This window comes from Danio rerio, chromosome 16 (assembly GCF_052040795.2).
Source record: "Danio rerio strain M-AB ecotype USA chromosome 16, GRCz13ab, whole genome shotgun sequence".
Classification (NCBI taxonomy): Eukaryota; Metazoa; Chordata; class Actinopteri; order Cypriniformes; family Danionidae; genus Danio; species Danio rerio.
In genome coordinates, this window is record NC_141036.1 from 7,229,838 (window position 1) to 7,246,040 (window position 16,203).

A 16,203-nucleotide genomic window follows, 5' to 3' on the forward strand; every position below is an offset into this window, starting at 1 on the left:
TGTCATCTAAAAGGATATCTAAGTGAAATGTGGAAGTGTGGAAACAGGATGTTTGGTGTTTTTGTGTAGCTACGGTAATCGGACGAGTGTCACGCCATCAACTTACTGGGTATGTGCTAAATATATTTACATTTCATGTAAATAAGTTACCAGAGTGTTTTTAATTTATGCAGATATTTAAATAGTATCAGAAAAAGTTCAATAAAATAATAATCTTACATTGTTTACGTATTTATAAACACTTTTTTTCACTGACCCGGAAGTGAAACCACAAAAACGTTTGTTTCTGTATTTCATTCTTATTTGTTATTCCCCAAGTGCGGTTTATAAAGGAAATTATTTTTTAAGTGATAAAACTTGTATTTTTAAGAGTAAAATAAACCAAACATCTTAGGTGAATGCGTTATTTTTGGTTTCTGTGACCCGGAAGTTTTGAATCTGTCAGGAGTGTTTTACTTTTAGCGTCTTCTCCTTTTGTCTTTGTTTACATGTGGATAAACTGAGGATTTTTTCATTTTGGGTGAAGTTGGTGAATTCAATGTGACGCGCAGTGATGAACGGCAGCTCGAACCCGCCGCTGGATAAAGAAGAGCATGTGTTGAAGCTCGGGGACAGTTTTGAGAAGAGACCAAAATCATCCTTTCACACCATCAGATGTGAGTCCATCAAGAGAGACATAACATGCGTTATTCAAAGTATATCCCAGCTGGAAATTTTCAGTTCTCTACATGCTCTGAGCATATTACCAAGCAATGTTGCATTACTGTTTTCCGCGGGTAGTTTTGTTTTAGTTCCCAGAACATTCTCTTAAAACAGTGCTCACCAAACTTGTTCCTGGAGGGCCGGTGTCCAGCAGATTTTAGCTCCAACCCTAATCAAACACACCTGAACAAGCTAATCTATGTCTTACTAGGTATACTTGAAACATCCAGGCAGGTATGTTGAGGCAAGATGGAGCTAAACCCTGCAGGGACACCGGCCCTCCAGGACCAGGATTGGTGACACCTGTCTTAAAAGATAGGAAAACATTTTCTAGAATAATATTAACCACATTCGCACACCTTCAAATCTAATACTTCTTTGCTAAAAGGAAATAGGCCAATAAACCACAATTGGCAATTATTTATAGCAATACGTTTATTAAAAAAAAGTTATATTATCAAATATTCATCTCAAGAAATATTTTTTGTTTTAGTAATGTAATTTATTCAGCCAGGATTTAGTGAACTCACAATATTTTGTAAAAAACATAGAAATTATTTCAGTTCTTATATATATAAAAAGGCCTAAATAGATGCAAGGTCATTCAAATATTTTGCTATTCTCTGACTAACACACAGGTGTCAAACTCAGTTCCAAAAAGGCCGAAGCTCTGCACAGTTTAGTTCCAACCCTAATTCAACACACCTGATCAAACTAATTGAGTCCTTCAGGCTTGTTTGAAACCTACAGGTAAGTGTGTTGGAGCAGGGTTGGAACTAAACTGTGCAGGGCTTCGGCCCTCCAGGAATTGAGTTTGACACCCCTGGACTAACACAAATACTTGCGACTGGTTCATAAGATCAGTCAGGGGTGCGTTTCCCAAACAATGACGTAACTCGCGGCTTCATCATGTGGTGCATAGTTTGGGAAAAGAACAATTGAATGTAGTGACGAGTGTTTCCCAAAACCCATAGTTTCTCTGTCACAGATCCATCGTTTGAACCATGGTATTAATAACGTAAAATGCCCATAATGATGCTGTAAATGGCGTAGAGTAACTACTTCTTTAGAGAAAAACCCATAATTTCTTTGTGCAAATTATTTTGTTTTACACAAACACGCATTTAAAAAAAATCCAATATTAGGTTAGGTAAAAACATGCACTTGTTTTCCATAGTAACTTAAATATATGTAAATTGAACATACAGGGCATGTGATTCCTTTACAAATATTATTAAGAACATTACATATTCTATTGTAAGACATACAACCACTTAAAAAAGCGAAAATGCATTTTAATATCATATATAAATAAATAAATAAATAAATAAATAATGAGGCTATTTATTGAGAAATGAAATTTTATATTCATTATGTATTAAAAAAAATATACCACTTTAATAAAATTAATGATAATTACAATTATTATTATTATTAATAAGTAGGATATTGTTTGCTTATTTATTTTTTATGTTTTGAAAAGTCTACTTTTACAATTTGACATGAGAACCAAAACAGAAATGTGCTAATCAACAGGCCCTTGTCATATACAGTACAGATACTTAATAAATAACCCAATATAAATTAAAATCTTTAACGCATGCTGTGTTTTTTGTTTTCACAAGCTTTGGAGACGTAACAAATTCTGCTTTTAAATAATAGGTTACCTATAGCTTTCGTCATGAGCCGCGCCTGTGTTCAAAATGACATCAATGGGGTTTGACGCGTGAATGAAGCGAGTAAACTCAAATGTTCACTTGATTATTTACGCGAGAATTGTGCGAGAATTGTGCGAGAATTGTGCGAGAATTGTGCGATTTATCCGCGCGTTCCGTGTCTGGTGTGAACGCAGCATACTGAACTGTAAAAATAGTTTGAAAGCAAATTACACCTAAGAGGAATAAGCTTAATGCTTTTTTAGTCATTCCAATTTTAAACATTAGAATGTTCTAAATGAAAAGGGCATAGGGGGGATATCTGGGAATAGCACACAGCCAGGAACTATGTTTCTAACTACAGCTCCAGAGGTGTAGTTGCAAGCATACAAGTTTGCAACGCAGTTTGCGAATCTTTGTTGGAACGATGGATTTGGGAAACGGCTAATCATTGAAGTATGTTTGTAACGACTTTAGTTGGCTAACAATGATTTTCGGAAACGCACCCCTGATCAGCAAGTACCGATCGAGTCATTAAATGTGATTATCAGCCAATCGAAGCCCCCTACCTAAAACCAAGGCATAATTATAGAATTTAGTTTGTGAGAATGAAAACAGGCACAAAAAAATGTAGTAATGAAATGCATTGATTTTATTATTTTAGTAAAGATACATTTATTTCAATTAAATAAATAAAAAGAGAGTGAAAAACTAGCTTCATTGTCGTACTGTACGTTTACAATTGTGTGCTATTCCTCCACAGATGATTTTAAACCAGCGTCTATCGATACGTCCTGTGAAGGAGATTTACAAGTGGGAAAAGGAGATGAGGTTACCATCACTTTACCACACATACCAGTAAGAGCAGCGTTCTCTTTAACATTTATATCCGCTTATGTATGACAGCCTTTCTAGAATACTCTGATTTCTCTTTAGGGCTCCACTCCACCAATGACGGTGTTTAAGGGCAACAAAAGGCCTTATCAGAAAGACTGCGTTCTCATCATCAATCACGACACTGGGGAGTTTATGTTGGAGAAGCTGAGCAGCAGCATACAGGTCAAGAAAACACGGTGAGCGGACAAATAAATCATGTAGAGCGTTATATGACGTAAACAGTTGCAGTAGTGTTGTTATGATAACTAATACCATATCCTAACAACATGACAGACAGAAGCCGTATGATTTTGTAACATTGTGCAGCATTTGCGCTGTAATATGACCTGGAAAGGTGTGTGATGTTGTGTTTTTAGAGCTGAAGGCAGCAGTAAAATCCAGGCTCGTATCGAGCAGCAGTCAGTGAGAGCGAACCAGCTGACGACCCCACAGTTCCGCACGCCAAACAAACCAGGACTGGGCGCCAAAACCTCCCCTACCAAAGACAACCCTTCACCAGAGCCTCAGCTGGACGACATCAAACGAGGTCAGATATTCACACTCGCAATTATACCATAGTGTGCTTAATGCACTACATACATGACAAGTGTTCTTCAGCCACTGATAAACTTACCGCTGAAAGGCTTCAATTTCACAAGGTTTCTTTTGCAGCATCAATAATTTAATTTAATTTAATTTAAATATAATCAGTAAATAGACTTCAGCGTTTATTTTATTGTTCAAGGGTAGAACAAGGTGAAAGATTGTTTAAATGCAGGCATTGTCAGGAGCAGCTGGCGAGTGCCGAAACTCCATTGAAAATATTGTGGTAAAATGAATTTTTCATATTTTAATGACATGACACTGGAATTTAATGCAGAGTTTCTTGTCAGCTGTGAGACCCACTTTATATCATATGTCAATCAGGCAGTGAACATCATTGATTTAAAACAAGTCTGATCTTACATGCTATGATTGAATTATTAATTTTTCATTGCTTATTCAAAATTAAAAGTCCCCATGCATATACCCATTAACTGTTTTCCTTAAAAGCACGTTTTCAGTTGTGTAGCAAGCAAAACTCGTCCTAATGTGCAATATTTTATGCATGTAAGGATCTCTGGTCTCACTCTCTCACAGTCTTTGTTCTAAAGTGCCTGTCATGAGTAAAAGAGTTTTAAAACAGGACATTACCTGTTGAACAGAAATACTTCAGCTATGGTGTCGTCCTTCCTCTAGCGTGCAAAACTAACTCCAATATTGATTGAGGATTTAAAAAAGTTTTGATTCAGCGTTTGTTTTTACCGATGTCACTCTCTCTCGTGTGCATGTGAGCGCGGCGCACGAGAACGCGCAAGCGATGGATATGCGTCAACAGAGTTGTGCTGACGTACAAGTCTACATTTGTAGACTGTTTGGGCTTCTAATCAGAATTATGGGAGATGTTAGCCCAACAAATTTTAATTGGATGAACATTTTTTTAATTTTATGCCTTAACCAGAATATAAAAATACATATAAATACATTTAGATCATTACTATTGGAATGTAAAGACAGTTTCAACCAGCACAACAAAACAAGTTTCTGAAGACAATCACCTACTGCACGTTTAATGATACTAAATGTTATTAACTTTAGGGCAAGTTCACTCAAAGAACGATAACATTAACTTGAAGCATAACTGTAGCTAAATTTGTGTCCCCACCAGTAAATGATAACAGTCTGTTTATTATAAAACTGATTTTCAGGGTTCATTCATTCATTCATTCATTCATTTTCTTGTCGGCTTAGTCCCTTTATTAATCCAGGGTCGCCACAGCGGAATGAACCGCCAACTTATCCAGCAAGTTTTTACGCAGTGGATGCCCTTCCAGCCGCAACCCATCTCTGGGAAACATCCACACACTCATACACTACACTATTTAGGCAGCCCAATTCACCTGTACCGCATGTCTTTGGAGCACCCGGAGGAAGCATCGGAACACCCACGCGAATGCAGGGAGAACATGCAAACTCCACACAGAAACGCCAACTGAGCCGAGGCTCAAACCAGCGACCTTCTTGCTGTGAGGCGAACATGCTACCCACTGCGCCACTGCGTCGCCATTTTTCAAGGTTCAATGAAACAAAAATAAAGTATAATGCCAGTGTTATTTTAGTTAAGGATGCACTGATATTAAAAATTCAGCAGATACTGGAGACTGATAACTCTTTATACTTGGCTGCTGATTACATATTGTCCGATTATGCATTTTCTGAGCCTAATTGCTAAAATTAAACACAAACACAGTGATTGAATTTGAAAATCGTAGCTTTTTAATTGCTTCATGACAGTCATGTTTATGACAGATTTATAACACATTTTGTTGACTTGGTAATGTCAAGCTGTCATGCTGCAGACAAAAACAGGTTTTATGTAAAGTTGTCATAACAAACAATGTCATCTCTACATTTTAAAATGTCATTATGAATGCGACATGACACTTAAGGCTGATGTATGCTTCTGCGTCAAGCGCATGCGTATGGTCCGGCGCAGCCTTCGCGTGGTCGCATAGCCCTTACCATGGCTGATGTCGACACTGACCTCTCAAAAAATGTAACTACATGTCACAACGGCGCATAGCGCAAGCTCTGTGATTGGTCAGCTTGGTAGCTGTGACGAATGTGGGCGGTGCTGATGGCTGCGAGCCTGATGAAGCGAGTGTTTACATGTGTCGAGTCCCATGAAGGAGCTCCAGATGGAAACTTTTGTTTTGCGTTTACCTCATGATTAAAGTTCAGCCACCGCTCCCGCTTCTGAATGAGTGAGTTTTAGCTACTTGTGCATTAAGGTGGTGTTCAGAAAAAACAAAACGCACACGAAGAAACTCAACACAAATGAACAAAAACCCCTACTGCCAAATAGCGTTTTGCAAGTGTTATTGCAGAGCAACACAAACAGCAAGCAGATGGATAAATGCACGGCTACACGCAAGCCAGACACCATGGGTCACACTGATCACTCGACACAGAAGTGTAAACCAGCCTTTAATGATGGTTGTTAAAAGCATGCACAAAATCTCATTGGCATTTATAACAATTTGGACTTGTACAATGTATTTTGGCTACTCCCACAAACATACCTGTGCAATAGGCAGGGCCAGACTGAATCTGCGGACGTTTTTTGCTATTTCTGCTGAGAATTTTGGTAAAAATCTGTGGATTTCTGCTGAATTATTTTGGGAGTATCCAGCAGAGAATCATAATTAAAACCTTAATATATGAAATAAAAAGTAATACATTACTGAATAAAAACTGAATAAATTCAGATTTACACATTTATTCAAGTGAATAAACTGAATTAATGATGGGCTAAAAATCTGCAGAAATCTGCGGAATTCTGCGCGTGCAGATTCCGTGTGGGCCTAGCAATACGGTATATGCTGAAGCATGCCAATAGGACTTTTAATTTGCCAGTAACCTGGGTTAACCGCTTCCGGTGAACTGTATGCCAAAGCAAAATCAAATGCGTTTATGGTCTGTTTTCTTTAAAAATCAGCGATCTCCATTGGTTGAGTGATATCCAATATAAAGTGTGTCTGAGATTGTACAAGAAGCACTGCATTAAATTACATTTTCACCGCCATGTCTTTATAAAAAGAGCATTCACTTTACTCCAGTATATTCAATGGAGCTTCTGCATTATCCTGCCGATTCTGTTGGGCACGTGCGAGTAAACAGGTTTTTGTCTCATTTTACGCTTGAGTAACTAAATGAATACCAAAGTCTTTTTAACTGAATGTATTGAATTACATTACAACATTGATGCTGTAAAAGGAACCATATATAAAGCAGGGCTGAGCCTGGTTAGTACCTGGATGGGAGACCACTAGGGAACACTAGGTTGCTGTTGGAAGTGGTGTTAGTGAGGCCAGCAGGGGGCGCTCAACCTGTGGTCTGTGTCCTGAGTCCTAACGCCCCAGTAAAAGTGAAGGGGACACTATACTGTCAGTGGGCGCCGTCTTTCGGATGAGACATTAAACCGAGGTCCTGACTCTCTGTGGTCATTAAAAATCCCATGGCACTTCTCGTGAAAGAGCAGGGGTGTAACCCCGGTGTCCTGGCCAAAGTCCCTCTATCGGCCCTTACGATCATGGCCTCCCGATCATCCCCTTCCACCGAATTGGCTCTATCACTGTCTCTCCACTCCACCAATAGCTGGTGTGTAGTGAGCGCACTGGCGCCGTTGTCCTGTGGCTGCCGTCGCATCATCCAAGTGGATGCTGCACACCGGTGGTGGTGTGGAGAGACCCCCCTCATGATTGTGAAGCGCTTTGGGTGTACGGACATGCACATTAAAATGCGCTATATAAAAATACACATTACATTACATTACATATAAAATGGAAAAAAAACTCACAATAACAGGTCACCAGACGTTTATCATTATGGGAGCAACACCAGCTCGGCATATACCCTGTATAAGACTGTTTTTATTTGGTCCAGGGTCATATATTGTGCGTCTGCAGTGTTGATGTAGCTTTTTCTCTGACTCTGCTGAATTGAACCAGTGTTTTTGATCTGTGTGTGTCAGAGCTGCGGGCCGAGGTGGACATGATCGAGCAGATGAGCAGCAGTGGCAGCAGCAGCTCTTCAGAATCTGCCAGCTGTTCAGGCAGCGGGAATGACGACAGTTCCTGCAGCGATGGAGAACAGGAAACACATCTCTCGCCCAGCAGGAACAACATGGCCAACGGAATGAACAAATCACAAGGCAACAACCAGCTGATGAACACACTCCGTAAGAAAACCTATATATTACTCAAATGAGACAAGCATACAGTGAAATATAACTATGAATGTTGTGCAAATAGGATATAACAATAATTAATAGGTTTTGATCCCAACTGTGCCACTTTGGTGACTGTCACTTTAAATTCAAATGAGATTGTGCTCTTTTTACAAGAGGGCAGAGCTACAAATTAGGCATGTGTGATATGGCAAACCTTAGAAACCTAACACGATTTTCTAGAACAATATTAAGATTTTGATTTTAATAACAATTTTGACACACACAGATGTTTTACACCAGGGGTCACCAATCCAGTTCCTGGAGGGCCGGTGCCCTGCAGGGTTTAGCTCCAACTTCACCTCAACACACCTGCCTGGGTGTTTCAAGTATACCTACTAAGACCTTGGCTGTTTCTCAATCGGTTCTTCAGCGGCCTTGCAACCTCGTGTTCTTGTGTAACGTCATTATCAGCTGCCAAAGTTCAGTTCCAATACTCAAGACCGCAAGTACGGAGGACGCGTGAAACTTCCTGGATGTGATCTTGATATCGAGGACGCACTGATACAGACTTGAGCACCGAACTCGCTCTGGAAGTCCCAGAAGTCATTGCGACTGGAGGTGGGAAGCGCAGCATTTTATTTAGATTTATTATTAATGTTCAGAGATATCACTTATTTACCGCAGGAGTTTCCCTAAATGAAATGGTGAAAGTAAACATCACCATGAACATCTTAATAAAGGAATAAACACATTAAGGGTGTTTGTTTGCTGAAATTCGTATTAAAATCTGTTTTATTTATATTGTGCAGAGTATATTTATAATGTTTTTATGCAAAATATATATTTTGAAGAGGGGGAAAACAATAAATCGTTATATGAATGCTGTAATGTTTAAATAATTTCCATTTAAAACGCGTGAAGGTCATGTGACCATCAGGAAGAACGCAGCATCCCATTTCTTAAAGGACGCGTTCTCTGCCCTCGCGGTCTCCTGAGTTCGTTCTTCCGAAGACACCTGGCAAGACCGCTCTCCACAAGAACGCAAGTCCATTCTCTGCGTTCTTGGAATTGAGAAACAGCCCTTGATTAACTTTTAAATATTGGACCAAACTTTGTGATCTCATAACTTTGCGCCAGACTGTCTTACAGACTTAAGGTTGTGCTCATTTAACTCACTAGCAATCTGCCAATCACTTATGACCTTTCAACTTACTAGCCACACCCTAGCAACTGTCCCATAGTTTTTGTGTTTGATTAGAGTTGGAGCTAAAATCTGCAGAACACCAGCCCTCCAGGAATAAGTTTGGTGATCCCTGTTTTACAGTATGAATCTAAAACATATTTTCAAAGGAAAACAATTACATCTATATCAAAGACCTGTAACATGTCTCTAAAACAGACACACACAAAAAATCTCGTAGTAAATGTGTAACAAATTGTCTCCAAAAATTGCGTGTGCGTGCATGTCGTCAGACTCAAGTAAGGATCCAATGTTCTGCTTGAGCACATATCAGAAGTAGTCACGTGTACTTTTCTATGTGTCTACAGATTTTTTTGTCATGCATAGATCATAGACCTCTTTGTGATGCTGCCATGAAACATGCTGTTCACATATCTATACTTTTGCGCTCATAAGTTTGTTATTTCCAATGGAATATTGGGAGTGTAGGTATAGTTTAACCCAAAGAATGACCAGTCTGGTAGATGAAGAAGAGCCGGAGTCAGATATTTAAATAAATAAATCAAGTTTACTGAAGATAGTTTGCAGTTTCATCAGCAGAAGCCAGCTTCAACACTCGCAATAAGTTCCTAGGCCGCTCTGCTTACAATCACCAATCAATAACAATTATACTCTCACATACCGTCATTAACTGTGGCATACATATAGGTGTTCTAACCTGATTGGTTAAAACACAGACTAGAAAAATTTCCACGTGGGGTTTGTGCGTACAATTCTGAACATTATCTTAACATAAACGTCAGACATCCCTTAGACTGATTAGAGCTGACTCCAGACCTGTGAAATGGATCAACAATCAAATACAACACACACTTAAAGTATAATCTGTTTCTTATCCAAGGCTGAGTGTACTCTCAGCCGTCTTTATCAAAACTTGTTTAAAACCGGTATAATACATTCAGGCAGTTATAATTCCTTACTACACAAAGTCTATCTTGAATAAAAGTAGAATCACTTTAAAAGAATTAACAGTAAAAATAGCAAAATCACTTTAGACATTTTAGACAAATATTAACTACTAGAAATAACAATAGAAACAGTTTATTTCAGTCCTCAGCCCTCAGTTCCACTCAAGGTCTCCGTGACCTCTGACCTAGATTGGTGGCTTCTGAAAATAGTTATAAAGAGACAGGCAAATGCACTGAACATTCTTATATTAAGCAATGTGTTAACTTATTCATTAATTAAAATCAATTCACGGTTAAATACTGAGAAACAGGATGATGAAAAGGATAAACGTTGGTCCATGATGAGACGGATTGGAAAGCAGAAATCCGAATCCTTCAGGAGCGACACGCGCATGTGAAAACCTCTAAACTTTTTAAAATGCCGCTCTGCGAGTCGCATGACAAGAACTGACCAATCATTTTCATACTTTGTACAGAATATACACATTTCAGTAGTCTAATTACTTCTAATCCAATTCTGTGATCTATGCTAAGCTAAGATAAGCTAAGCTAAGCTAAGCATGCTCTCACCAGAACCGGAGATTGACTGAACGGATTAAAATATGGTAAAAATGATCAAAACTATATTTTTTTTCCGAGCAAGATGCTAATGGTCTTATCCGATTCAATGATCTATGCTAAGCTAAAGTGCTCCCACCAGAACCAGAGATTGGCTGAATGGATTCCAAAACAGTTAAACTCAAACATTTAACCCTAATGGTGTTGTAAATTGTGCCTATTTCCAAAAAAAAGTGTGTTCCTTTATATGTAAACACCCACACCTGCTAGTGTTTCATTTGTTATAATGGTCTTGTTTTTGTTCCCCCCTCAGGAAATGATCTCCAGCTGAGTGAATCTGGCAGTGACAGCGACATCGACTGATCTCCAGTGATGTTCAGCTCTTGAAAACATAGATGGTGTTCCCAGCGTTATGTGTTTCATAGCTAATACCAGTCCTTCTACAGTGCTTTTTATCCTGAGCTTTTAACGTGGAGATATCATAGGAGGTTTTGAAGAATGTAATTTTATTAGATTTTATTTTTATTGCAAAGGGAGTTTTTGGAACTGATATATACGGTTGTGTGATGCGAGATTATTGTACCTGTGCTTGTTCAGTATTTTTATGAAGCTTGTATATGCACCTTTCCTCCATGTTACGTGTGACACACACCGACTTGTTGCATGATCATTATTCTGACTGTTTTTGGCATAGTCTGTAAAGTTGAGCCAAGGTGTTACCTATATATTGATCACAGCACATGATTTAGGCTTAATTTGTTTTTTGTTTGTATGACAGAAGGGTCAAAACTCTTAAGGTATAACATTATCTGTCTTAAACAGTATTTTAAAATCTGTCTGCACTGCTGGTTTAACCAAAATTTGTTTTAATGCAGCTGACCCCAGCATAATTGTTGTATATAGCATCTGTACTGTAACAATAAAGTAAAAAAAAACAAGCCATTTCTGTGGGTCTGAGTGATCATTTTTATCATGATATTTCATTTCAGTTCAATGACTTTACACTTTATTATGGTGGCTTGAGAAAGTCAGCATACTGTTATACTACCCAGACTGTTCATACTCCAACCACCAAACTAACTCCAAACCTCCAAATACACTGAATTAAGTGGCTATATCTTTTCCAACTGATCCAACTAACAGTTTTCAGAAAAAAAATAACCTGAAAATTCGGAAAAGTCCCATTGGCTTAATATTGGACCAAACTTTGTGATCTCATAACTTTGCGCCAGACTGTCTTACAGACTTAAAGTTGTGCTCATTTAACTCACTAGCAATCTGCCAATCACTGATGACCTTTCAATTTACTAGCCACACCCTAGCAACAGTCCATTGACTTCACATTCGACATACTAATAACAAACCAATTCATACTAGCAATATACTGATCCATACTAGAAACATACTAATGACATACCAATCCATACTGGAAACATTTCAACAAACTTACTTATTATACTAGCAACATGCTAATTCATACTAAATTTATGCCAACAACATGCTAGGTTATGCTAAAAACATGCTAGCAACAGGCTAATTCATGCTAGATCCAGTTATAGTTTCCTATATATTGATCACAGCACATGATTTAGGCTTAATTTGTTTGTTGTTTGTATGACAGAAGGGTCAAAACTCTTAAGGTATAACATTATCTGTCTTAAACAGTATTTTAAAATCTGTCTGCACTGCTGGTTTAACCAAAATTTGTTTAATGTAGCTGACCATATTATAAATGTTGAATATAGCATCTATACTGTAACAATAAAGTCAAAAAACGAGCCATTTCTGTGGGTCTGAGTGATCATTTTTATCATGATTTTTCATTTCAGTTCATTATGGTGGCTTGAGAAAGCCAGCATACTATTATACTACTTAAACTTCTTTGTCTTCTTCTTAGACTGTTTTAAGAATACATCTCCTCCTAGACTGTTCATACTCCAACCACCAAAGTAACTCCTAACCTCCAAAATACACTGAATTAAGTGGCTATATCGTTTCCAACTGATCCAACTTACAGTTTTCAGAAAAAAAACCCTGGAAAATTCGGAAAAGTCCCTTTGGCTTAATATTTGACCAAACTTTGTGATCTCATACTCTGCGCCAGACTGTCTTACAGATTTAACGTTGTGCTTATTTAACTCACTAGCAATCTGCCAATCACTGATGACCTTTCAATTTACTAGCCACACCCTAGCAACTGTCCCATAGACTTCACATTCGACATACTAATAACAAACCAATTATACTAGCAACATGCTAATTCATACTAAATTCATGCCAACAACATGCTAGGTTATGCTAAAAACATGCTAGCAACATGCTAATTCATGCTAGATCCAGTTATAGTTTCCTATAGATTGATCACAGCACATGATTTAGGCTTAATTTGTTTGGTGTTTGTATGACAGAAGGGTCAAAACTCTTAAGGTATAACATTATCTGTCTTAAACAGTATTTTAAAATCTGTCTGCACTGCTGGTTTAACCAAAATTTGTTTAATGTAGCTGACCATATTATAAATGTTGAATATAGCATCTGTACTGTAACAATAAAGTCAAAAAACGAGCCATTTCTGTGGGTCTGAGTGATTATTTTTATCATGATTTTTCATTTCAGTTCATTATGGTGGCTTGAGAAAGCCAGCATACTATTATACTACTTAAACTTCTTTGTCTTCTTCTTAGACTGTTTTAAGAATACATCTCCTCCTAGACTGTTCATACTCCAACCACCAAACTAACTCCTAACCTCCAAAATACACTGAATTAAGTGGCTATATCTTTTCCAACTGATCCAACTTAGTTTTCAGAAAAAAAAAATAACCCGGAAAATTCGGAAAAGTCCCATTGGCTTAATATTGGACCAAACTTTGTGATCTCATAACTTTGCGCCAGACTGTCTTACAGACTTAACATTGTGCTCATTTAACTCACTAGCAATCTGCCAATCACTGATGACCTTTCAATTTACTAGCCACACCCTAGCAACTGTCCCATAGACTTCACATTCGACATACTAATAGCAAACCAATTCATACTAGCAATATACTGATCCAAATTAGAAACATACTAAAGACATACCAATCCATACTGGAAACATTTCAACAAACTTACTTATTATACTAGCAACATGCTAATTCATACTAAATTCATGCCAACAACATGCTAGGTTATGCTAAAAACATGCTAGCAACATGCTAATTCATGCTAGATCCAGTTATAGTTTCCTATAGATTGATCACAGCACATGATTTAGGCTTAATTTGTTTGTTGTTTGTATGACAGAAGGGTCAAAACTCTTAAGGTATAACATTATCTGTCTTAAACAGTATTTTAAAATCTGTCTGCACTGCTGGTTTAACCAAAATTTGTTTGTAATGCAGCTGACCATATTATAAATGTTGTATAGCATCTGTACTGTAACAATAAAGTCAAAAAACGAGCCATTTCTGTGGGTCTGAGTGATTATTTTTATCATGATTTTTCATTTCAGTTCATTATGGTGGCTTGAGAAAGCCAGCATACTATTATACTACTTAAACTTCTTTGTCTTCTTCTTAGACTGTTTTAAGAATACATCTCCTCCTAGACTGTTCATACTCCAACCACCAAAGTAACTCCTAACCTCCAAAATACACTGAATTAAGTGGCTATATCGTTTCCAACTGATCCAACTTACAGTTTTCAGAAAAAAAACCCCGGAAAATTCGGAAAAGTCCCTTTGGCTTAATATTTGACCAAACTTTGTGATCTCATAACTTTGCGCCAGACTGTCTTACAGACTTAACATTGTGCTCATTTAACTCACTAGCAATCTGCCAATCACTTATGACCTTTCAATTTACTAGCCACACCCTAGCAACTGTCCCATAGACTTCACATTCGACATACTAATAACAAACCAATTCATACTAGCAATATACTGATCCATACTAGAAACATACTAATGACATACCAAACCATACTGGAAACATTTCAACAAACTTACCTATTATACTAGCAACATGCTAATTCATACTAAATTCATGCCAACAACATGCTAGGTTATGCTAAAAACATGCTAGCAACATGCTAATTCATGCTAGATCCAGTTATAGTTTCCTATAGATTGATCACAGCACATGATTTAGGCTTAATTTGTTTGGTGTTTGTATGACAGAAGGGTCAAACCTCTTAACGTATAACATCAAAATGACTTTCCTTCACTTTTGGTCACATGGAATGCACATAGAAGGCACTATCAGGGCATGTCTCATTTAATCTGAGCTGTATAAAATGCTTTTAATGCGCACACCTAAACCCCAATGACATCACTAGCACCATTGAGTGCATTGCATCTATGAGATTACATGTCTAAGACTGCATGTCTGCATTTCTGCCCTGCTTTTATCCATTCGTCAATCTTTCTTCATTTTGTTAGCAAAATCTTCCAATGACCCAATCAGTTCCCATTGGATGAAATTATGCTCTGTCCTACATTTCTTTCTAATTTTAGGACAGTTTAAATTCATGTAGATCATCATATGGAAAAGCAGGACAATCTTAACTTCTGTTTCATGGCGATTTTGAAGATAGATTAGTTAAAACTGTAATCAACTGGGAATCCATAAGGTCAGGCTACACCAGAAACAAAAGTTTTTTTTTTATTATGAAAAAAAATAGGTCAATTTAATGTATAAAAGCCCTTAGTAGCTATATACATTTCTGTGGTTTTATTTATGAGTACAAGGGAATCATCAGATAACGTTAGACATTTTGGGAAACTTGCTTCAGTGAAGATCTAATCATAGACCGTTTTAAAAGCTGTCTACATGTTGTTTTAAGATTTATTTGTATTTTAAGTACAGTCAATTCTATAAATGCTTTGTATATTGTACAAATATATTTGTATAAATGATAAAGTACGTTACTCACTGTTTCAGTTGGAAGTACATCAACATACCTATATAAAAGTCTGAGCAACTTCTATTTCACACAGACTTTAATGGCAATTTAACTCACCATTTACTCATGCACACGTGGTTCCAGATATTTTGGAGGTCTGGAATTATTATGGAGTTTTATTAAAAAAAAATTTCACTTGTTGAATACAAAAACATATTTTAAAGATAGCTGAAAACGTGTAGCCATTGACTTCTATAGTATGAAAAAAATTATTATGGTTACAGGTTTCCAACATTTTTCAAAATAATTTATTTTGTGTTTAATAGAAAGTAAAAGAAGAAGTAAAATGTGAGTAAACGATGACAGAATATTAATGTTAAGGTGAACTATTTGTTTAATAACATACATTTCATTTTTGGTGAACTAACCCTTACAATTAAAAAGTTACTATAGTGCTCACAACAATTATATTCTATTAAAGAAAAGTTTTTTTTAATGTGTGTGAGATATTATGTTATGTTTGCTTTTTCTATTTGACCTGCAACTTATGACAGTACAAAGCAAAATCTCCACGCTGGACTCTTATTTTGATATCGCGCTGCCATGTTCC

The 16,203-nt window shown here is 37.2% G+C and overlaps 1 protein-coding gene across 5 annotated transcripts; it reads left to right on the forward strand.

Moving 5' to 3' along the window:
- Nucleotides 1-45: 45 nt before the first annotated feature.
- On the forward strand, nucleotides 46-11,652 carry eaf1 (ELL associated factor 1). 5 transcript variants are annotated; one of them, XM_087285580.1, is made up of 7 exons: nucleotides 46-109; nucleotides 527-656; nucleotides 3,121-3,215; nucleotides 3,294-3,430; nucleotides 3,611-3,780; nucleotides 7,807-8,013; nucleotides 11,024-11,652. In XM_087285580.1, exons 2-7 carry the CDS (start codon nucleotides 554-556, stop codon nucleotides 11,071-11,073), a joined length of 762 nt encoding a protein of 253 aa, XP_087141706.1. In that variant the 5' UTR covers nucleotides 46-109; nucleotides 527-553; the 3' UTR covers nucleotides 11,074-11,652.
- Nucleotides 11,653-16,203: the final 4,551 nt, after the last annotated feature.